This window comes from Rattus norvegicus, chromosome 2 (assembly GCF_021556685.1).
Source record: "Rattus norvegicus strain SHRSP/BbbUtx chromosome 2, alternate assembly SHRSP_T2T, whole genome shotgun sequence".
Classification (NCBI taxonomy): Eukaryota; Metazoa; Chordata; class Mammalia; order Rodentia; family Muridae; genus Rattus; species Rattus norvegicus.
This window is the reverse complement of record NC_141535.1, coordinates 40,120,759-40,140,905: the sequence shown is the minus strand read 5'-3', so window position 1 is coordinate 40,140,905 and position 20,147 is coordinate 40,120,759. Positions and strand designations below refer to the sequence as shown.

Below are 20,147 nucleotides of genomic sequence, written 5' to 3'. Positions count from 1 at the left end.
AGGTTATGATTTCAAAATATTGTCTATTTATTTAGCAAGTCATATTTTTATAAATTATCTTGATATTTAAACTTATAGAATTTACTCTTCCATTAGGTTCAATCGTGAAGTTGCCTGCCTGCCTTCCTTCCTTTCTTTTATCTCATAACCTGAATTTTGGGTTAGGGAGATGACTGAATTGGTACAAGCACAAAGACCTGAGTTCTAGCCCTAGAACACATGTGAAACATAAAAATTGCGCATTGTGGCGCCCACTTGTAATCCTAGCACTGGGCCAGGCAGAGAGGTAGACCCTCTGGAGCCTACTGGCCTGTCAGTCTACCCCACTGAGTGAGTTTCAGGCCACTGAGAGACCCTGCATTAAAAGAAGAACATTTCCTGAGGGATGACACCAGTGGTTAGCCTCAGGCCTTTGTGTGTGTGTGTGTGTATGTGTGTGTGTGTGTGTGTGTGTTCATATTTCATCTGAGAACGATTAGTTTAACATATGTGAACATGTTCCTGGCTCTTTCTCAGCAGGAGCATGAGCCTGTTTATGGGCCATGCATAGGGGGATAACATTTGAAATGTAAATACATAAAAATCCAAGAAAAACAAAATTAAAGAGTGATATGTATGAAAATGCTGATGGGGAAACCGTACAGTTATTTAAACAGGAAGAAAATGTTGTGTATTAATCATCAACCCAAATTCTAAGTAGCTTCAGTAGTGTAGCTGATGCGGTGAGTCAATCATCTGTATATAGGGGGTTTTGTTTTGTTTTGTTTTGTTTTGTTTGTTTTGTCTTGTTTTTTTTTCTCCGGAGCTGAGGGCCTTACGCTTGCTAGGCAGTCGCTCTACCACTGAGCTAAATCCCCAACCCAATCATCTGTATTTAAACACAATACTGTGATCATGCTTGGTCAGTGAGTGTCTTAAGGCTGCTGTGATGACACACCATAACCAAAAGCAAGTCAAGGAGGAAAGGGTTTATTTGGCTTCCATCTCAACATTGTAGTTTATCATTGAAGGATGTCAGGACAGGAACTCACACAGGGCAGAAACCTAGAGACAGAAGCTGATGCAGAGGACATGGTAGGTGCTGCTTACTGATTTGCTCCTCATACTGTGTTCAGCCTTTTTTCTTGTAGAACCTAGGACCACCCCCCACAATGGGCTGAGCCTGTTGTAGTAAATCTCCAACCCCAATAAGCCTGTGCAAAAGCACACAACCCAGTGATTACATTTATAGGCTGTACCCTAGACTGGGCAGATCCACTACTACACTAATGTATTCCCTAGCCATGAGTTCTCTTGCTGCCATGTGCTTCTGCTCCATCTTCCTTCACTTCTTCCTCAGTCTTTCCCCGTCCCTTCCTCCACTCTCTAAGACCTCCAGCCCCACCTTTTCCTTCCACTGCCCAGTCACAGGCTCTAGCCTTTATTTGACCAGTTAGAATGTGGAGAAGGTTAATGTGAAATCACCTGAATACCAATCCACTCCTCTTGGGGCAGCCCCTCTTGAGGAAGCAGAATTAACATCAAAATACAAACAACACCAGGGCAACCCACAGATTGAGCCCTCATCCATCGATCACTAATTAAGAAAATGCCATACAGCAGGATCTCAGGGAGGCACAGCAGGATCTCAGGAGGCGTTTTCTCAATTGAGAGTCCATCCTTTCTGTTAACTCTGGATTGTGTAAAACCAGCCACACCATGAGCAGTAAATAAGCTCAAATTGTATTTATAAGCAATTTATAATGTTTTTTTATCATTCTGTCTGCTCAAACCCTGTATTTTCTCCCAACACTTTTCAAATGCTTTAGTGCTCATTCAACATTAAGCTAAACAAGGTGGTAAATGTGTTAGAGGCTTTGAAAGGCATTGAAGACCTGCATACCTTGCTAGAGACTCTGTTTCCACTCGAATATGAGTAAAGCATTGTCTTGGTTCACTCCTACTGTACAATAACCAAGACCACAGAGTTAACTAAAAAACAGGTCTATTTAATTCGTATTTCTGGAGACTTGAAAGGCCAAGATTGTGTAGATTTGTCTGCCCAAGTTCTGTTAGGCTACCATACTACTCTATGCATGAAGGGAAAACAAAAGGGAAAGTGGGTACAAGAAGGGGAAGCCGAACTTGCTTAATAATCAGTTCCAGTAGCAGTTTGTCTCATTGAGTGAGAAGGGGAGCTCCTACACATGGTATCAAATTATTTATTAGTACCCTAGATCCCTCCTTGGGCCCAGATGCCTTCCACTAGACCCCTATCTCTGAATGCTTTGCCTAAGGAATGATGCCTCAATATGGGCTTTGGGAGGTGAGAAGACAAACCATATTCAGATTGTAGCATTCTCACCTGACTACTATGGAGAAGAACAGTAACCCCATCTCAGTAGTGTGACAGCATTAACTCCTTCAGAGCCAGTAAATCAAATTATGCACTTGCATAATCATAAGGGCAAATCATAAGGTAAAATAGCTCAAAACTTAACAAGGAAGCCATTTTAAAGCTCCCAAAGCACCAGGATAAGGACCCTGCTGCTCTCAGTGCTGCTGTTGTTACCTGCCGCTTTCTCGGGTGTTGGATGCTGCAGGTAGCCCTACTTACTTTGAGGGTCTTGATAGTACTGATGCCTCTTCCATAGGTCTAGTAGGTGCTGCTCACCCCCAAGCAGGAGGATCTCTTTAGTAGTCCTTTCCTGCCTGGCTCTCAAGTAGTCTTTTGAAATTTAGGAGGTTGCAGCCGTCATCGTGCTTACGCTTACGTTGTCTGCACACCCGCCAAGCTTAAGCATGAGACACCGCCAAGGATTACTGACCTGTGCTCTTGAGAGTTGTGGCCTGAACTGTACTTGGGTGCTTTAGGTCTTTGCTGGAATCCTCATGCTGTGATTGCATAGTGGAGGCAGCTCTCTCTCAGGCCTCTAACGTGAAGTTTGTGATAGAAAAAGAGTGGCAGCCAAGCCCATCTTTGAAATGTTTTTTCCTTCTGTTGTGTCAACCAGCTTTGTGTCACTGTGACAGAATATTTACTTGAGATAGTGAAAGAGGGTTTATTCTTTTGTTCACTGTTTGACAGTTTCAGTCCATGGTCACCAGGCTTTACTGCTTCTGTAAGAAGAACATTATGACAGGAGGGGGAGGGATGATGTGGGGAAAGGGACTCAACTCATGATCAGGCGGGGGTGGGGGGTGGGGGGAGGAGGGAGGCAGGAGGAGTAAGAGGTTCCTGGACCAGTAGTGTTGCTAACTTTGGGGTTGGTGACCATTTTATATCCAGAGCACAATACCTATTGTCCTAATGATCAGTATTTAGTTTCCTTCTTTTTTGAAGCTAATTTGTTTAGTTCAACTGTACTTCATGTGCCTAGGCTAAAAATTTTCTGCACTTTGATTCTATATTTTTTTTTGACATTTCTTGCTCTCAACTCAGTGTTAACAGTATGATTACACAGCCCTTTTTGTATTTGGTTTGGAAATTAGTTTGGCACTGTGGTGATGGACATAGTACATTCAGGTTCTTTGCAATGAGAATGGGGTTGTTGTTGTAAATATATAAAAATAAAAAAGTATGGTTGTCTTTTATCCTGCTTGGTCCGCACCTTGGTGCCCAAGGTATCTGCTAGATATCTTGGCAGAAACACATCCCAGGTGCACTTTCCTACACTCAAACCCTCACATAAAAGAACACACAACACAATAATCTTTGACCCAATTGGTAAGATATAATTGCCCACTTAAACATACACAGCCCAGTACCATCCATCCCATGAGAACATTATTAACAACCTGTAAATACACAGAGCAGAATCTTTTTTTTTTTTTTTTTTTTTTTTTTTGGAGCTGGGCAGAATCTTAACATCACCTGCCATCTTGTCCTGCCACAGCTTCTCAGCACCCCCCTCCCTCCTGTCTCTTCCTCTCTCTTCAAACTTCTCTCCCGCCTTCCTTCTTCTCTCCCATCCTTCCTTCTTCTCCAATCAGGCCTCCTGCTAATCCTGTACCTGCCCCTCACCAGTATTTTACAAATTCAATGGAGAGGTGGTTCTGGTGAAGTCACCCAAGTTCTGAGTCCTTGACTAGGCAGCTGTCCTTGGGGCAGTGGAATTAGCATCAAAATACAGTAACTTCAGGGCAAACCACAACATGGGGTTAAATAAGGGGTGGGGCTGGGAAGATGGCTCATTTAGTAAAGTGATTACGGTGTTAGTTTGAGAGCCTTGAAGTAAGTCCCCAGCATCCACATTAAAAGCTGGACATGGGAGTATGTGCTTGTAATCCCCGCTTTGGGAAGGCACAGATAGGCAGATCTTTGGGGCTTGCTGCCCTAGAATAACAACCCCAGGTTCCAGTAATGAGAGACCCTATCACAAAAACAAGGTGGATACCTCCTGAGTAACCCCCATTGACATTTATTTAGCCTTTAAAAAAGATACACACACACACACACACACACACACACACAAACACACACACTCTACATCATTGATATTTAACTTTAAAATTGAATACACACACCCACGACTGGAATCTGCAAATTATATTGAAGTATTTCTTGTATACTTTTGTTTAAAATGTTAATTTCTTTGCCAGGCTTGGTGGTACACCCTTTAATCTCAGCACTTGGGAAGCAGAGGCAGGCAAATCTCTGAGTTTGAGGCCAGCCTATACTACTACAGGTAGTACTACACAGGGAAACCCTGTCTTGAAAAACCAAACAAAGTTAGTTGCTTTGACATCTCTAAGTGGAGGTCTTTTCCAAGTAAAAATTGACCTAAAAGCCTAACTTTGGGCACTGAAAACCAGGAGATATGCTATTGGAAGTAATGATTATGGACATACTCTATTCTGCATTGAAAAAAACAAAAACAACTCAACAGGCAGTATTTCCTTCAGGTAGCTTGGAATAAAGCTGAAAATTTAAAAGTCTGTACATTTTAAGTTTCTGATCCTATAGATTATTTATTATATGGTAGATTTTATGAAATATAAACCTAACAGTTTTCAAATCTAACTCCTGTTTTCTGTCAATATAATTTGACAATGGATAAAATCTTCTAGTCAGAGACAGAATAATATGTTCATGCATTGTCATCAGTCTGCATTAGTCATGTATGTGAAAGCCAGACAGACATAGCTCAAAGATAACACCATTGAGTAGGAGTGGGTTAGAAATGCTACGTACGTACATGGGTGAGGCTGAAGTAGATGGTGGCAGAGAGACGACGCTGCTGGACATGAACACATATGCCTAATGCCGGGACTTGAGGTCAACCTGCTGCTGCATAGCAAGATGCCTCTAAAACTAAACTCACTGAATAATATTAGATTGAAAATTGCTCCAGATTTGTTCCCTAGCTAGGTTTATAGCTGCCCCCCACCCCCCAAGGGAAGCAGTCCAAGAGAACTAATGCTGAAAAATGAAGGTGTCATCTCCTGTGCACTGGAGGTCATTATTTGTGACCTTTACCCCGTCTCTTCAGTCAGGTGCGTACTTTTAGAACTCACAGACAGACTGCCCAAAGAAGTGCCGTGCACTAGCAGTTTGGGAGACAGTTCTAGAAAATGCACGACACAACCAATCACAGAGAAAGTTAGAACAAGAAAACAGTAGTGCATAGAAAAACACATACGGGGCTGGAGGGATGGCTCACTGGTTCAGAGTGCTGGCTGCTCTTCCAGAGGTCCTGAGTTCAAGTCCCAGCAACCACAAGGTGGCTCACAACCATCTGTAATGGGAACTGATGCCCTCTTCTGGCATGTAAGCATACATGCAAGGAGAATGTTGTATACATAATAAATATAAAAAAAGAAAAACACATAAGATGTGGAAGTAGTTCTTGAAGAGAAATAGTAGCTTTAATTAAAGCAATTGCTGTGAGAAAAGAAGAAGATGTAAAAGATGAACGAGCTAAACATTTTTTTAAAAAATGCAGTGGGAGCCGTGAGATGGCTCTGGAGGGCACTTGCTGCCAAGCCTGACATCCTGAGTCTGGTCCCCAGGTTCCACATGGTGGAAGGAAAAAAACCAACCCCTTCCTACAAGTTGTCCTCTCACCTCCACAGGCCGCAGCAAGTATACACCCCAGTTTGTACACATGCACACACGCACATGCACAATCAATCAATCTGAAAATAGTTTTAAATGGGAACCATAGAAAAAAGTCTAGAAAAGTTATCAAATTCAGTAATAGAAAAACTATAATAATTTGTAATTATAAAGGGGATTCTTCTCAGAGATAACATCAAAAGCTATGTGAAGAATAGTTGCCAAACACTAGAGGTTCAAATGTGGGTTTTTTTCCTAGGTTTTGTTTGGAGATTGGGTCTGATACAGTGGCTTGACCTCTGACTTGGCTATATAGCCAAGCATGACCTTGAACCTCTTGGTTTCCTACCATCATCTACCAAGCCCAGTTTATGATTTTTGTACCTATTTAATTCCAGCATACAGGAAGGAGAGAGATGCCATTACGAGTCATTCTGCGAGCCTATGTGATGGCTCAGTGGGTAAAGGTGCCTGCTGCCGCACCTAACAGTTGAATTTGATCTCTGAGGACTACGTGGTAGGAGCAGAGAACCAGCTCCTGCATGTTGTCCTGTCGCTCCACAGGAGTGCTGTAGCACGTGCGCCTCTCCACCCACAAACACAAGAAGGTGGTGCGATAAGACATCTAAATGACCTTAGGAGGCCAGGGCAACTGATACCAAATGTTAATAGTTGATGTGAGAAAGGAAGGTTGTGGACCCATGTTCAAAATAATATTCAGTTCATTTACACAGATGTCTTAATAGTTTGATACTATTAATTAACTTTTTGGAGTGGGAAAACTATACAAGCAAGCAAAAAGACCAAGATCATAAAACAAACTCTTAAAAGCAGTAAGGTGGGAGAAACTGTTTCAGAGTAAAGCAAAGCTCTCATGACAGTTGTCTTAGTGTGAACAGACACCATGAACAGGGTAACTCTTGTAAGGACAACATTTCATTGGGGCTGGCTTACAGATTCAGGGTTCAGTCCATTATTATCAAGGCTGGAGCATGACAGCATCCAGGCAGGCACAGTACAGGCAGCTGAGAGTTCTGTATCTTCATCTGAAGGCTGCTAGCAGAATACTGGCTTCCAGGCAGCTGGGAGGAGAGTCTTAAAGCCCACACCCACAGTGACACACCTACTCCAACAAGGCCACACCTACTCCTACAGTGCCACACCTTCTAATAGTGCCACTCCCTAGGCCGAGAATATACAGACTATCACAACAGTGTACCTTGGGTTCAGAGATAAGGAAGTTCAGGCGAGTGTCTGTGTGCTCTAAGTATGAGGAAGTAGTGTTGCAGATAGCGGAAATAAGTGCTTTTCAGGAAGTGGTGATGAACTGGTTGGTTTTCTTTAGGACAGGGAAGGAAGTTGGTTACCATATATACTAAGTGCCCAGGGAATAAGGACGTGAATAAGAATGGGTGTGTTATACTTTAGAAGAAAATATAAGGAACTGTCTTTTTTTTTTTTTTTTTTCCGGAGCTGGGGACCGAACCCAGGGCCTTGCGCTTGCTAGGCAAGCGCTCTACCACTGAGCTAAATCCCCAACTATAAGGAACTGTCTTAAGTGATCTCAGTCTTGTGAAAAAAGTTATACAAAAAAGACAACTATAAACAAGTTCGTTCTTAGAGGTATGTGTTGGTAAAAATAAAAGCTTCAGATTACATGGTTTTTAGTTAATCTGGTCATGTGGTAAAAGCAAATATCACTTTGCTACATTTTATTCTTTCTAGAGTTCAGTGTTAGCTGATATATCTGGTTGGTTTTGTTTTGTTTTAAATTAGATTTATGCATTTGTGTGTGTGTGTGTGTGTGTGTGTGTGTGTGCGCGCGCGCGCGCGCGCTTTGCCTGCATGTATGTCTGAGCACAATTTGCATGCCTGGTGACTGTAGAGGCCAGAAAAGGGCTTTAGTTACCTTGGAACAGGAGTTACAGATGGTTGTAAACCACCGTGTGGGTGCTAGGAATCGAACCTGAGTCTTCTGGAAAGGAGCAGATGCTCTTAATCACTGAGCCATCTCTCTGGTCCCCGCCTGGCTGTTTTGTATTTTAAGGCTTTCTGCGTCTCTGCTTTGGCAATTGGAGTTTCAGATGTTCCAGTATCTAGAAACCAGCTCCTGCTAGGTATTCTTGATTTTCTTTATTTTCTAATTGCCAATCTGTATAGGCTGTTTCCAGATGTTCAAGACTTTGACATTGTGATTTATTGTGTGGATACTACATATTTTGCTTTACATTTCACCACACCCAGTTATTAGTATAGACACTCCTCTTAAATCTGAGGATGTGAAAATGTGCAGTAGGGATGGTAAGCAGTAGGAATATTTTTATTGGCTGGTTTTTGTTTTTAATCTTTTGGAATATATGTTACATTTTCAGTTGGTGTTCATCGCAGGGTAACTTTATAGACCCAGTCTTTAGTCCCTACCATGGCCTCTCCATTTCCTGCTGGTTGTTCTTCTTTGTCGCCTTGCACATACATACTGACTGACTGGGAACTTGCTCTGTAGGTCTCAGCTGTGGTAGTCTTCCTGCCTCTGATTCCCGAGTGCCACTGTGCCCGTCAGGCTGGGTTCATTCATCAGGGTATCTGATATTCAGACATATTTTCTTGGGGCCCAGGTTGTTTCCTTTCTTGTGTTGATGGAACACTGACAATGTCTCATACCTTTCCAAAAACTTGTTACTATGGTCTTCTTTTCCTGATTAATGGTTATTACTTTATGAGATTATCAGGGGCGGTGCGGGCAAGGGTAGCTGCTGGGTCAGCCTGTTCTCACATTCGATAAAGCAGTGATGGATCCTCCCAGACTGATGGGAACCAGGTTTGCGCCAGCATGACTTCTCACGTTACTCTTGAGACCATTCTCCATTTTCACTCATTTTGTTTTCATGATCTCGGTAAATGTAGGTGCACTGCTTTGGCATCACTAAGGAAGACCTTCCATTGCAGGAAAACAGGTAACTGATGACCTGCGTTTGTCAGTAGCTCCACAGTCCTTGCCTTTTGACTGAGTACTTACTTTGTTGGAAACATGCATAGGTAGCTGGTGTGCCTGTTCTAACCAGGGCAGGACTCCTCTAGTGGGTGTTCTTTCCTGTGAAGCTCCCCACCGCACTGGCCACAGTTCTGTTTGATCTGCACTCAGGTCTGGGGCTTCCTCTGCTTAGCTGCTGCATCATATCAACAGCCTTGGCTTTGTGAGTGTAAGATCTGGGTCTGGGTTTTCCCTGCCAGTCTCCCTCTTCCTCCTATGTTACAGTACATCTCCTTTACTCTTTTCTGCCTGACTGTCTCTCAGAGGACCCAACTGATGCATCTTCCTCTAGTTATTTACCTCATTTCCTCTGGTTGAAATGAGGATTTAAACTTTTTTAAGTTGCATTTAGTTTAGTTTTGTGTATGTGTGTGGGGACACGGGGGACAACTGTGGGAGTTGCTTCTTTCCTTGTATCATGTGGGTCCTAGGAATCCAGCTTACGAGCTCAGGCATCAGGCTAGGTGGCAGGTGCCTTAACATGCTGAACCAGCTCCTCCAGTGAATCTTTCTCAGCTTCTCTGTCTAGATTCTCCCTGTTATTTCATAGTGATTGTCTCCAACCAACGGGGAGCTCTGCTTCCTCTCTAGTGTACACTGGGAGAGAATGGCAGTGTCACTCAGTTGTTTTCACACCTCTGACATTTAAGTCCTTCACCTGTCGTTTTATAGACAAGGGATAATAGAGATAATATTGTCTGAGATTGGGTCAGTCAGAGAGTTTTTAAGGGAGAGGTGGTTATTAAAAGAGTATTGGCTGTGCTCGCTTCGGCAGCACATATACTAAAAGAGTATTGGCTGGGCATGATGGTGCAAGCCTTTAATACCAGCACTTGGGAGGCAGAGACAGGGAGATAACTAAGTTTGAGGCCAGCCAGGGCTACATAGTTAGACCCTGTTTTATTAATCAATTAACTGATAGACTAACATTTTGTCCTTTACTCAAAATGGGCACTATTAGAAGATTTTTGAGCAAAAATGTGACTGTGTGCATGTGCGTGAGAATTTGTGTATGTGGTGTATGCTACACAGTAGATTGGTATTTGGTAGTGTAAAGATAGTGGAGATGATGTCACCCTCCACTTTATTTCCTTGAGACAGGGTCTCTGTACCTGGACTGAACTGGGATCTAGCAAGCCTACTACCCCTCCATGGCCAACAGTGTTAGGTTCACAGGGACATGACCATACTTTGCTTTTTTCTGGGCATTTGAACTCAGGTTCTCTGGCTTGTACAGCAAGTGCTTTTACCTGGTGAGCCATGTCTCCAGCCTCCTTCTTTATTGTTTGTTTTGTTTTGTTTTGAAATAAGTTCCCATCTAACCTAGAACTCACTGGGTAGCTCAGGCTGTTCTCAGACTTACAGTAATCCTTATACCTCAGTTTCCCTAGTGCTGATATTACAAACATGCACTACTGTACTCAGCTATAACTTTAAACCAAAATCATTGTGGTTGATGTGTGGAGAACAGAATGAAGGGCAAAGTGGTCAGAAACAGAGACTAGTTGAGAGAGTATTGCAGTCATACCATACAGTGATGCAAATCTGTCTTTGGCTGTTTTTGTCTTTGTTTTAGCTTCATACATTTATGTGGTGAATTTTGCTCAATCTCTTACACCCCTCCTACTTTCCTACCATTCCCTTCTACTGTTAAATCATTCTTCCCAGCTTGTCACATCCTTCCTTGTTTCCATGTCTTTCTGTGTGTGTATGACTTACTGAGTATATCAGAGTTGTAACAAGACATGGATATCTTGTGCCAAGTAGTAGAATTAAAATTAATACCTAATATTGACCACAGAGAAGAATAAAGTCTTGCGGTTGGAAACCTAAGTGGAAGGCAATTTGTTGTGTCTACTCTTTAGTTTGAGGTGTGTGTGTGTGTGTGTGTGTGTGTGTGTGTGTGTGTGTGTGTGTACACAAGCACTTACAAAGTTCGCTAGGTTATCTGGAATTTGAGTTACAGTTTTGAGCCACCTGGTTTGTGTGCTGCAAGTGCTCTTAGCTGCTGTACTTTCTCTACAGCCCTTTTTACACTTAATAAAGGAGTATCTGGATCATGCTGTCTGTGGAAATAATAAAATTAATAGCCTAGCGTGTGTGTGTGTGTGTGTGTGTGTGTGTGTGTGTGTGTGTTGGAAGCAGCAGTGTGTGTGTGTGTGTGTGTTTAAAAAAAGCAGAAAACAAATGCGGTTACATATTCCTATAATCCTAGCATTTAAGAGGTACAACAGGGACAGATGGAAATTAGATGTTCAAAGTCATCTTCAGATGTAGTAAATTCAAATCCCCTGTCTCGATCAGTGTACCAGTTGCTGTGTTAGTCGGGGTTCTCTAAGTCGCAGAATGTATGGAATGTCTTTCTATATTGAGGGAATTTATTATGATTTACAGTCTGTGTTATGATGACCAACAATAGTCAGCTGTGAATTAGAAGTCCAAGAATCTAGTAGTTGTTCAGTCCACGAGGCTATTGTTTCAGCTAGTCTTCGGAAGAAGTAGATTCCAACAGACGTGCTGAGAAGCAAATGCAAGCGGAAGAGTGAATCTTCCTTCTTCAATGTCCTTATGTAGGTCTCCAGCAGAAGGTGTGACCCAGGTTAAAGGTGAGTAAAACCACACCTGCTTCTGGGACTTGTTTTATCTCAGGCTGACCTTGAATTTGGAGATCTGCTTGCCTCAGTCTCCTGGGATTAAAGGCATGTACTACCTGACCTGGGCCTAAGCTTTTCATGGCCACCATGCCTCAAGATCTCCATGCCAACATCCAGGTCAGAAACTTGTGTCTTCCAGCTCAGGAATGGATCATAGGTGAGCCCTCCAATTCTGGATTGTAGTTTATTCCAGATATAGTCAGGTTGACAACCAGGAATAGACACTACAGTTGCTAGTACTAATGCTCTTAGTATTTGAGTATTGATTGATTGTTTATAGATGGGGTTTTATGTAGCTCAGTCTGAACTTAAACTCAGTGTGTAGCCTTGAGGGCTTTACTTCTCGATTCTACTTCCAAAGGCTGAGGTTATAGATTTGCACAATTGTGTTTGGTTAAAATTGGAAATTTTTACAAGACTTCTGCAAATATTTATGAGGGGTGTGTGTGTGTTTGTGAGAGAAAGAGAGAGAAAGAGGGAGGTGCTGTAATTTTATACACAATATTTTAAATTAATGATAGTCTTAATCTTTAATACAGCATTAGCATTACAGTCATACATGTTTTTGTTTTAGGTCCTTACAATGTTGTAATTATCTTAAAGTAAGTTATCAATACCTTAGGGCTTCATTTGAATACTTGTAAAACTTTGTTATGTTCAACATTCTATTAGGTAATGTGTGGATGTATAATTAGTGTCTATATTTAACTAATAATCAAATGGAACGAAGACATGAAATAATAGATATATGGTGCATGCATATATGAGAATCTTAGTCTGACTCTAGGAATTTATCCTAAGAAAATAAGTGGAAAGAGTATAATGACAGATATACAGTGAAACTGTAACCTCAGAGATCTCCATAAATTATAACAGACGGAATATTGTGTAGTGGCTTAAAATAATGATTTAGCCTTATAGTTATTGACTGGTAAGGTCCATGCTCCACTGAAAGGGAAGGGAAACCAGTTTAAACCCTGTGTATCATATTCTGTGTCCTGATGACAAGATTACCACCATCAGAGGAAGTAAGTGTAGATACGAGCTGGACATTTACATTAGTACTTCCCAACCTTTCTGGAGTCCCTTTGTTTTTTTCTCTACAAAGGTAATGCCTTTAGTGCTCACCGTATATGATTTAAAGTGATTTCTTCTCCATAAATGGTCTTTTTATTAGTATAGTTAACTGTTAATCCTATGAATCTTAGTTTTGAATACCACAGTTTAAGTTTGGAGTCATAGCAAGTTAACTTCCTAATCATTAGAACTGTTTAATGGCATAAAAATTTAGTTATCTGTCAATGTAACCATTTTTCAGGAAGGCTTTTTGTTTGCTTGCTTGTTTGTTTGTAGTTTTTAGGTAAAGTTTAACTTTTATATAATTTTTATTGGTTTATTTACATTTCGAATGTATCCCCCTTCCCAGTTCCCCTCCACAAACTTTGATTTCTCCCCCCAACACACACACACTTTGATCTTAACAAATACCCTGAGTTTCTGGACCTGATGCTATAAACCTAATGGACAAAGTCTACTTTGTAAAAGTCGCTTGTAAGAATGACAGATCATACATGTATGACTGTATGTGCATGTATGTGGGTATGCAGACACTAAGTTGTAGTTAACCGTGTTCTAAGAATACTACCATTCATTGTTCTTATGTTTTATTCCTACTTAGGCCGAATACACCAGGCAATGGTGACATCATTAAATGAAGATAATGAAAGTGTCACAGTCGAGTGGATAGAAAATGGAGACACAAAAGGAAAAGAGGTGCGGTTACTTATAGACATCATTTCTAGTCAAGACTCTGATGGCAAAACAAAATACTAAGCTATAATTTTATATGATGGAGATATTCTGTATCCTTCCTTTAAGAACTGTCAAATAGGAACTGAAGAGATGGTCACTGGTTGAGACTGATGGAGAACCCTGATGTAATTTCCAGCCCCAACATGGTGGCTCACAACCATCTCTAACTAGTTCTAGGGGATTCAACACTTTTCTGGGTCTTAGGGCACCAAGTATGCATGTGGTATGCAGTCATTTGTGTAGGCAAAACAACTGTATATTAAAAAGAAAAATCTGCCCAGTGAGTTGTAAAAATGAGCTCAAAGAAAGAAAGTCTTCTCTCTATACATCATCTGTTCATTAGCTCAGGGCACACAACTTAAAAGTTGCTATATGTAAATAACAATTATGTAGTTTTGAAGGCCACTTTTTACTAACAGCTCTTAAAATCAAGTGTAAAATATATGTGGACTATTGCTCTAAACAATCTAGTTTACAGAATAGTCTGAAACTTGGGATTGAAGTCATTTGCTCTATAACTCACTGTGTTTATTTGTACAGATTGACTTGGAAAGCATCTTTTCACTTAACCCTGACCTTGTACCTGATGAAGACATTGAGCCAAGTCCAGAAATACCTCCACCCTCCTCATCCTCAAAAGTAAACAAAATTGTAAAGGTTAGTTAGGGGCGAGTGCACGTGTATGCATGCTGATTTGAGACAATGAAGAATGTATATAGTATGTGTTAAGTATTGATAGGTTCATTTTTTTTTATAAGTTTTGTCCACCATCTGTATCAGTGCAGGCCGTACACACCTTCATAAGTCAGGTTGCCCAGTTCATAATTCATGACACTCTTTAGATCAGATCATGAAAACTCCTTGCCTAGTTATTTTTTGAGAGAGAGCTTCTCGGGAGAGATGAGTCAAAGCAATTCCCTTGTCAGTGTTGAATGAGCACTTACTGATAAGATAGCTGTTTATTAATACACGCTCTGGTAATCTTTTAAAGTTCTGGCTTTGTAATTTTAAAATGTTGAGAAATGAGAAGCGTAGTTTAGCTACCTGTGTTTTGTTGCTGAGGAGAGACTTTTTTTTTTTAAGATTTATTCATTTATTATATATAAGTACACTGTAGCTGTCTTCAGACACACCAGAAGAGGGCATCAGATCTCTTTACAGATGGTTGTGAGCCACCATGTGGTTGCTGGGAATTGAACTCATGACATCTGGAAGAGCAGTCGGGTGCTCTTAACTGCTGAGCTATCTCTCCAGCCCGAGGAGAGACTTTTAAGGGTGATGCCACATGCTCCCTAGTAGCTGTAGTTCTCCAAGGTGGAAATCCACTAGAGATAGCTCTGCTTCTAGTATCTCAAAACTCTGTACTGTTAATAAACTGCATGAAAATACAACCAGAGGGGCTGGGGATTTAGCTCAGTGGTAGAGTGCTTACCTAGGAAGCGCAAGGCCCTGGGTTCGGTCCCCAGCTCCGAAAAAAAAGAACCAAAAAAAAAAAAAAAAAAAAAAATACAACCAGAGTCCTGCCAAGTTGTTGAAACTGTGCTTCTTAATGTCTGATTCAGTGGTGTCTACTGACTTCTACCTTGTGCTATGTTAGAATACACAGATGAATTTGATGTGACTTGCAAGCCTATAGGAACTCCATATTTTGCAAGGAAAACATGCATAAACATGCAAATGTGTTATAGACACTTAACCATCTACAAACTACTCTGCTCTGAAATTACATATGTGAATGTAAATCAGAGTTTGAGTTCAGATAACAAGCGAAGTGAGAGTTCCTGCGTGAAGGTCCTTACTAAGTGTGCAGTGTTTTCATACACTGCTTCCTACATAGCCTGAATGGATTGGCACAGCTTCAGTTTATCAACCACCTCCCACTCCCATGTTGAAATCGAGCTCAGTAATTCCCCTTTGCCTTGGCATCCTACCACCGAGCTCCATATATCCCCAGGCCTCAGGGTGTTGTTAATCTTTGCTTTCCTTTAAGATCACCCAATGACGTTTAAAACTACTGACTTCCGGGCGGCTCCACTTTGAGAGATAATACCACTATCCAAATAATACCTAATCTAATTTCAGTGTGGGATTGAGTTTAACTACATTATTTGCTGTGAGTTTGTTTTTAAGTGAATTCACTCTTAGTAGCTATGTAAATGGGACCAGAAGTTGGCTGCCTGTGCAGTAGTCAAGTCTTTGAAACCCTTAATGAAGTCTTTTTAGGATAACTGGCCATGTTTGTTTCAGAGTACTTTGATATTTCATCTGAATAAAGGAATCAACACTGACTACCTCCTTAGATTCAAAGGTGTAATTTACTACCAGTCCCTCAATCCAAGATAGAAAGAGCTCCAAAAATCCAAGGTTTTAATTTTTATTTGTTATTATTTTATTCATGGTTTGTGTGAGCGTAGGTGTGTGCATGCCATGGTTTTCAGGCAGCTCTCAGAGGACCACCCTCCATCGTTGGCTCTCCCCTCCTGCCGTGTGCTCTGGACGCCTGTCTTGCTGCCGGACACAGCAAGCGCATCACACACTGTGTGGCAGCTCACAGCACATCTGACTCTTTTTGTAGAGAGGGCGTTTAGGATTGACTGTTTAGACTTGTGCAGGAAGTAATTTTACCTGCTGAGCTATCTTGCCAGCCTCCAAATGCAAAGTTTTTGAGAACAAACATTAGATCACAGAAAAGAAATTGCACATATGTGATGAATTTCAGTTAGAATGAAGCTACACCATAAATATATAACGTTATCCTCAGGGAGGTTGGAGGTCCCTGAGTAAGGGCCCTTGTACCACCATTGTTGATTTGAATCCACATAACTAAGTACTAAAGCAGCTATGACCCTGTAACTACAGCTTCGGGGGGGCAGGTGGAAGGATTGCCGGAGCTTGCCGGCTGTCAGCCTGGTTCCAGTTCAAGTGAGAAACCCGGACTCCAGGATAAGGTAGAACATGACAGCAGACACCAGATGCCCTCCTGTGTTCACACACACACACACACACACACACACACACACACACACACACACGAAAACTTCAGACTCCGTGTATTCAAGGTATATATGAAACACAAATGAATGTGCATTTAAAGTTGAGTCCTGTCACCAAAATACCTGATTTCACACACATGAGAGCACTTACACAGATATTCTGAGATGTGAAGAAATGTGGAACATTTCTAGTGTAGTGCTTTTCAGATATGAGATCCCCCACCTGTACACAGTTTTGGCAAGGTAGAATATAGTGTAGTCACGTAGCCCCACTTCAACATTCACTCGGGCTGTAGTGGATCAGTGATGGAATAGCCAAACCTGAGCATCAAAAGGCCTTTGGAAAATTCTCTCCATAGTCTGAGAAGCAAAACTACAAAATTTTCTCTTTCACCTCTCTTTCTCTTTTTCCCTACCCTCTGGGGAGCGGAGGGTGGGTGGGTGGATGTTGGTGTATTCATTTCTGAGTGATGATGAAAAAATTGTACTACAGAACTTCGTAAATAAGATCTCTACACCTGACTTGAGCTCGGAATCAAGAAAATAATGATTCCGTAGAGTTGTGTGAAACTGCAGTGGATAAGGTCTTTAGAGCAATATCTTTCTCATATTCATTAATATATGGGGGGCTAGAGAGATGGCTCAGCTGTTAAAGGCTAGGCTCACAATCATTAATATATGGGGAATTTGGATATAGAAACCTCCTAAAGGACGTTGACTGTTGATGAATTAGCTTTTTTTTTTTTATTATTTATAGTTTTTCTTCATTTGGCTTCATGTTACTATTGCCTGTTTACTTTCATTTAATTAAAAATAGCCAAGGCAGTGATACTTGTGAGGAATGAAGGGGGAAAAAAAAATAAGTAAATACTACTTTTTTCTGTAGAACCGACGGACTGTGGCATCTATTAAGAACGACCCTCCCCCCAGAGATAATAGAGGTAAAGTAAAACTTTATTTCTTAATCTTTATCCTGAAGTTTTTAGCATGACTTTGATGAGGTATATAAAAAGTTAATATTACCCTTGGTGTTCAAACCATACATGGCTAATTTTAACATTAGGGTTCCTTATTTCCTAATATCTCAATAGCATTAATAATCTTTTTCTTGTTTAAGAAATACATTCTACTCATGGCGAGGCATGCCTGTAGTTTGAGAACTCAGGAAGTAGAGGGAGGAACCTCCCTACAAGTTGGAAACTGATCTCGTCTGTATAGGGGATTCTAGGCTAATAGGGCTACAAAGCAAGACTCAGTAAAACAAAACAGAAGCAGTGTAAATGTATGTGGTGACTAGAGACTCAGTATGTACTGTTTATTCGACTCACTCAGTTTTAAAAAAATGGAGGTGGACATTAGAGAAAGAAAGAGGAAGGATTCAGATGATGATGGTGTCCCATTCATTATCATTGGCTTGATCGTAATTTCTGACTAAGGCTTTGAGAAATGGTTAGGTTTGGAGTTGGCAAAAGAAAGTTTAAATGGGCATACATTATAGTTGACTTTGAGTTTCACAGCCAGGACACATGGACAAGACTAGTTTCTCGTTTACTGTTGTTTGATTCAGGACTACTGTGCAGTTGTTGCTCTGTGTGCATGGATGGATGGTAGTACAAGGTGGGCCACAAGCACCAGAGAAGAGACTAAAGGAGAGAGGAGAAAGTCCTTTCACCACCACCTTTCAAATTGTTGAAGAATTTATATAAATTTCCTGAGCCTGGGTGCATTTGAGACAGAGTCTCTTTAGCCCAGGTTTAAGTCTCTTTTTGCATTGTTATGATATCTACAGTGGTAAAATACTGAAGATTTGTATGTTGGGGAGAAAAGAATGGAGTCTGGACTGTAAGGAAGGTTGGGAGGACTTTTACATTTGATTTCTGTGTGTCTGAACTGTGTATATTTTCAGAAGTGGGAATACTTTTCTTTTTTTCTGTCCATAAAATAGTATTTACTTCACATTATTTGTTGTCTCAAAAAAAACAGAGACAGAGGTAACACCCTAAGAGATTAGTAGAAAGGATTCCCCAAGTCCTGGTCCTTTGCATTCTCTTAAAATGCCAGTGTTCCATAGTTTCTTGAGCATGATGGTATTTACTTTATGTGCAAAAAAAGAAAAGGGAGACAATTAGAATTTGCCTTGCTTTTTTTTTTTTTTTTGGATATTTTCAAATGTTATCATGTTATCCCCTTTTCCAGTTTCTCATCCATAAATCCCCTATCCCCATCCCTCTCCCCCCTCTTCTATGAGGGTGTTCCCCTACCCAACAACCCACCTCTTGCTGCCTCCGTGCCCTGACATTCCCTACACTGGGGGGGAGGGGGGTCCAGCCTTGGCAGGACCAAGGGCTTCTCCTTTCACTGGTGCCCAACAAGGCCATCCTCTGCTACATTCATAGCTGGAGCCATGGATCTGTTCATGTGCACTCTTTGGATGGTGGTTTAGTCCCTGAGAGCTCTGGTTGGTTGGTATTGTTGTTCTTACCCAGTTGCAAACCCCTTTAGCTCCTTCAATCCTTTCTCTAACTCCTCCATTGGGGACCCCATTCTCAGTTCAATGGTTGGCTGTGAGCATTCACCTCTGTATTTGTCATGCTCTGGCAGAGTCTCTCAGGAGATAGCTATATCAGGCTCCTGTTAGCATGCACTTCTTGGCATCAGCAATATTGTCTGGGTTTAGTAGCTGTATGTCTATGGACTGGATGCCCAGGTGGGGCAGGGAGGATGCTTTTAAATTGCACATACACTATAGGGAATGTCTTTACATTCTGGAAGTATAAGATGGGTTTCATGTGCATCTTTAAAAATGATTATTAAAAGTCAATTTAGTTAGGTGAGTAGTTTTGTAGCTAAAATCACACCAGTTTTTGTTTGCATTTTAAGACTATTATTTGTAACTTTCTATGAAATCCATGCTGACCACAAACTCAGAGGTCTGCCTTCCTCTTTCCTGATGTAAATAGTACTTTAAAAATATCTTTTAGTTGTGTCAATTTAGGTATGAGCCATTGTACCTGGCATGAGTGTAGTATTTATGTATCAGATTTGACATGAGGATGCCTTTTTCTTTTACCATGGTTAGCTTTTAACTTTCCTGAATTAACTTTGTTTTCTAGTGGTTGGTTCAGCACGCGCACGGCCTAGTCAACTTCCTGAGCAGTCATCTTCTGCACAACAGAATGGTAGCGTTTCAGATATATCTCCAGTTCAAGCTGCAAAAAAGGAGTTTGGACCTCCTTGTATGTAAATACTGGATCAAGGACTCCGTCGTTTTAGGCGTACATGTAGTCTCTCTTGGTCAGCCTTACAGGTTCCTATGTAGTGAACAATCCAAGACAAACTTGGCTAAAGATTACACTCGCCAACAAAGTATAATTTGTGTTTAGTACTTTAGCTAATTAATTGGAGATATATAACATTTGGTGTGAGATTGTAACAATTGTTTTGAATTTAAAATTCTGGCTAGGTTTTTGGGGCTTTTTTTTTTTTTTGTTGTTGTTGTTGTTTTTTGATTGTAGAAGAAAATTATACTTCTTGATCCTTTCAGTTCAAAGGTCTGTGATTCTAAACCAAGAGATGACATGTGTCAGTGTGTCCGAGTCATTCCCTGGCTCATCTGTATG

General features: G+C 41.0%; 1 protein-coding gene across 17 annotated transcripts in view; it reads left to right on the top strand.

Moving 5' to 3' along the window:
• Kif2a (kinesin family member 2A) overlaps positions 1 to 20,147 on the top strand; it is a 63,433-nt gene that overhangs the window by 19,789 nt on the left and 23,497 nt on the right. For 3 of the 17 annotated variants that reach the window (NM_053376.1, XM_087635666.1, XM_087635743.1), the window contains exons 2-5: positions 13,401 to 13,495; positions 14,075 to 14,191; positions 17,414 to 17,468; positions 19,641 to 19,763. In NM_053376.1, the coding sequence (NP_445828.1) occupies positions 13,401 to 13,495; positions 14,075 to 14,191; positions 17,414 to 17,468; positions 19,641 to 19,763 (390 nt within the window). Of the gene's footprint in view, positions 1 to 11,462; positions 11,880 to 13,400; positions 13,496 to 14,074; positions 14,192 to 17,413; positions 17,469 to 19,640; positions 19,764 to 20,147 lie in introns of all 17 variants that reach the window. The other 14 variants (XM_087635700.1, XM_087635679.1, XM_087635763.1 and 11 more) reach the window with 9 other exon arrangements.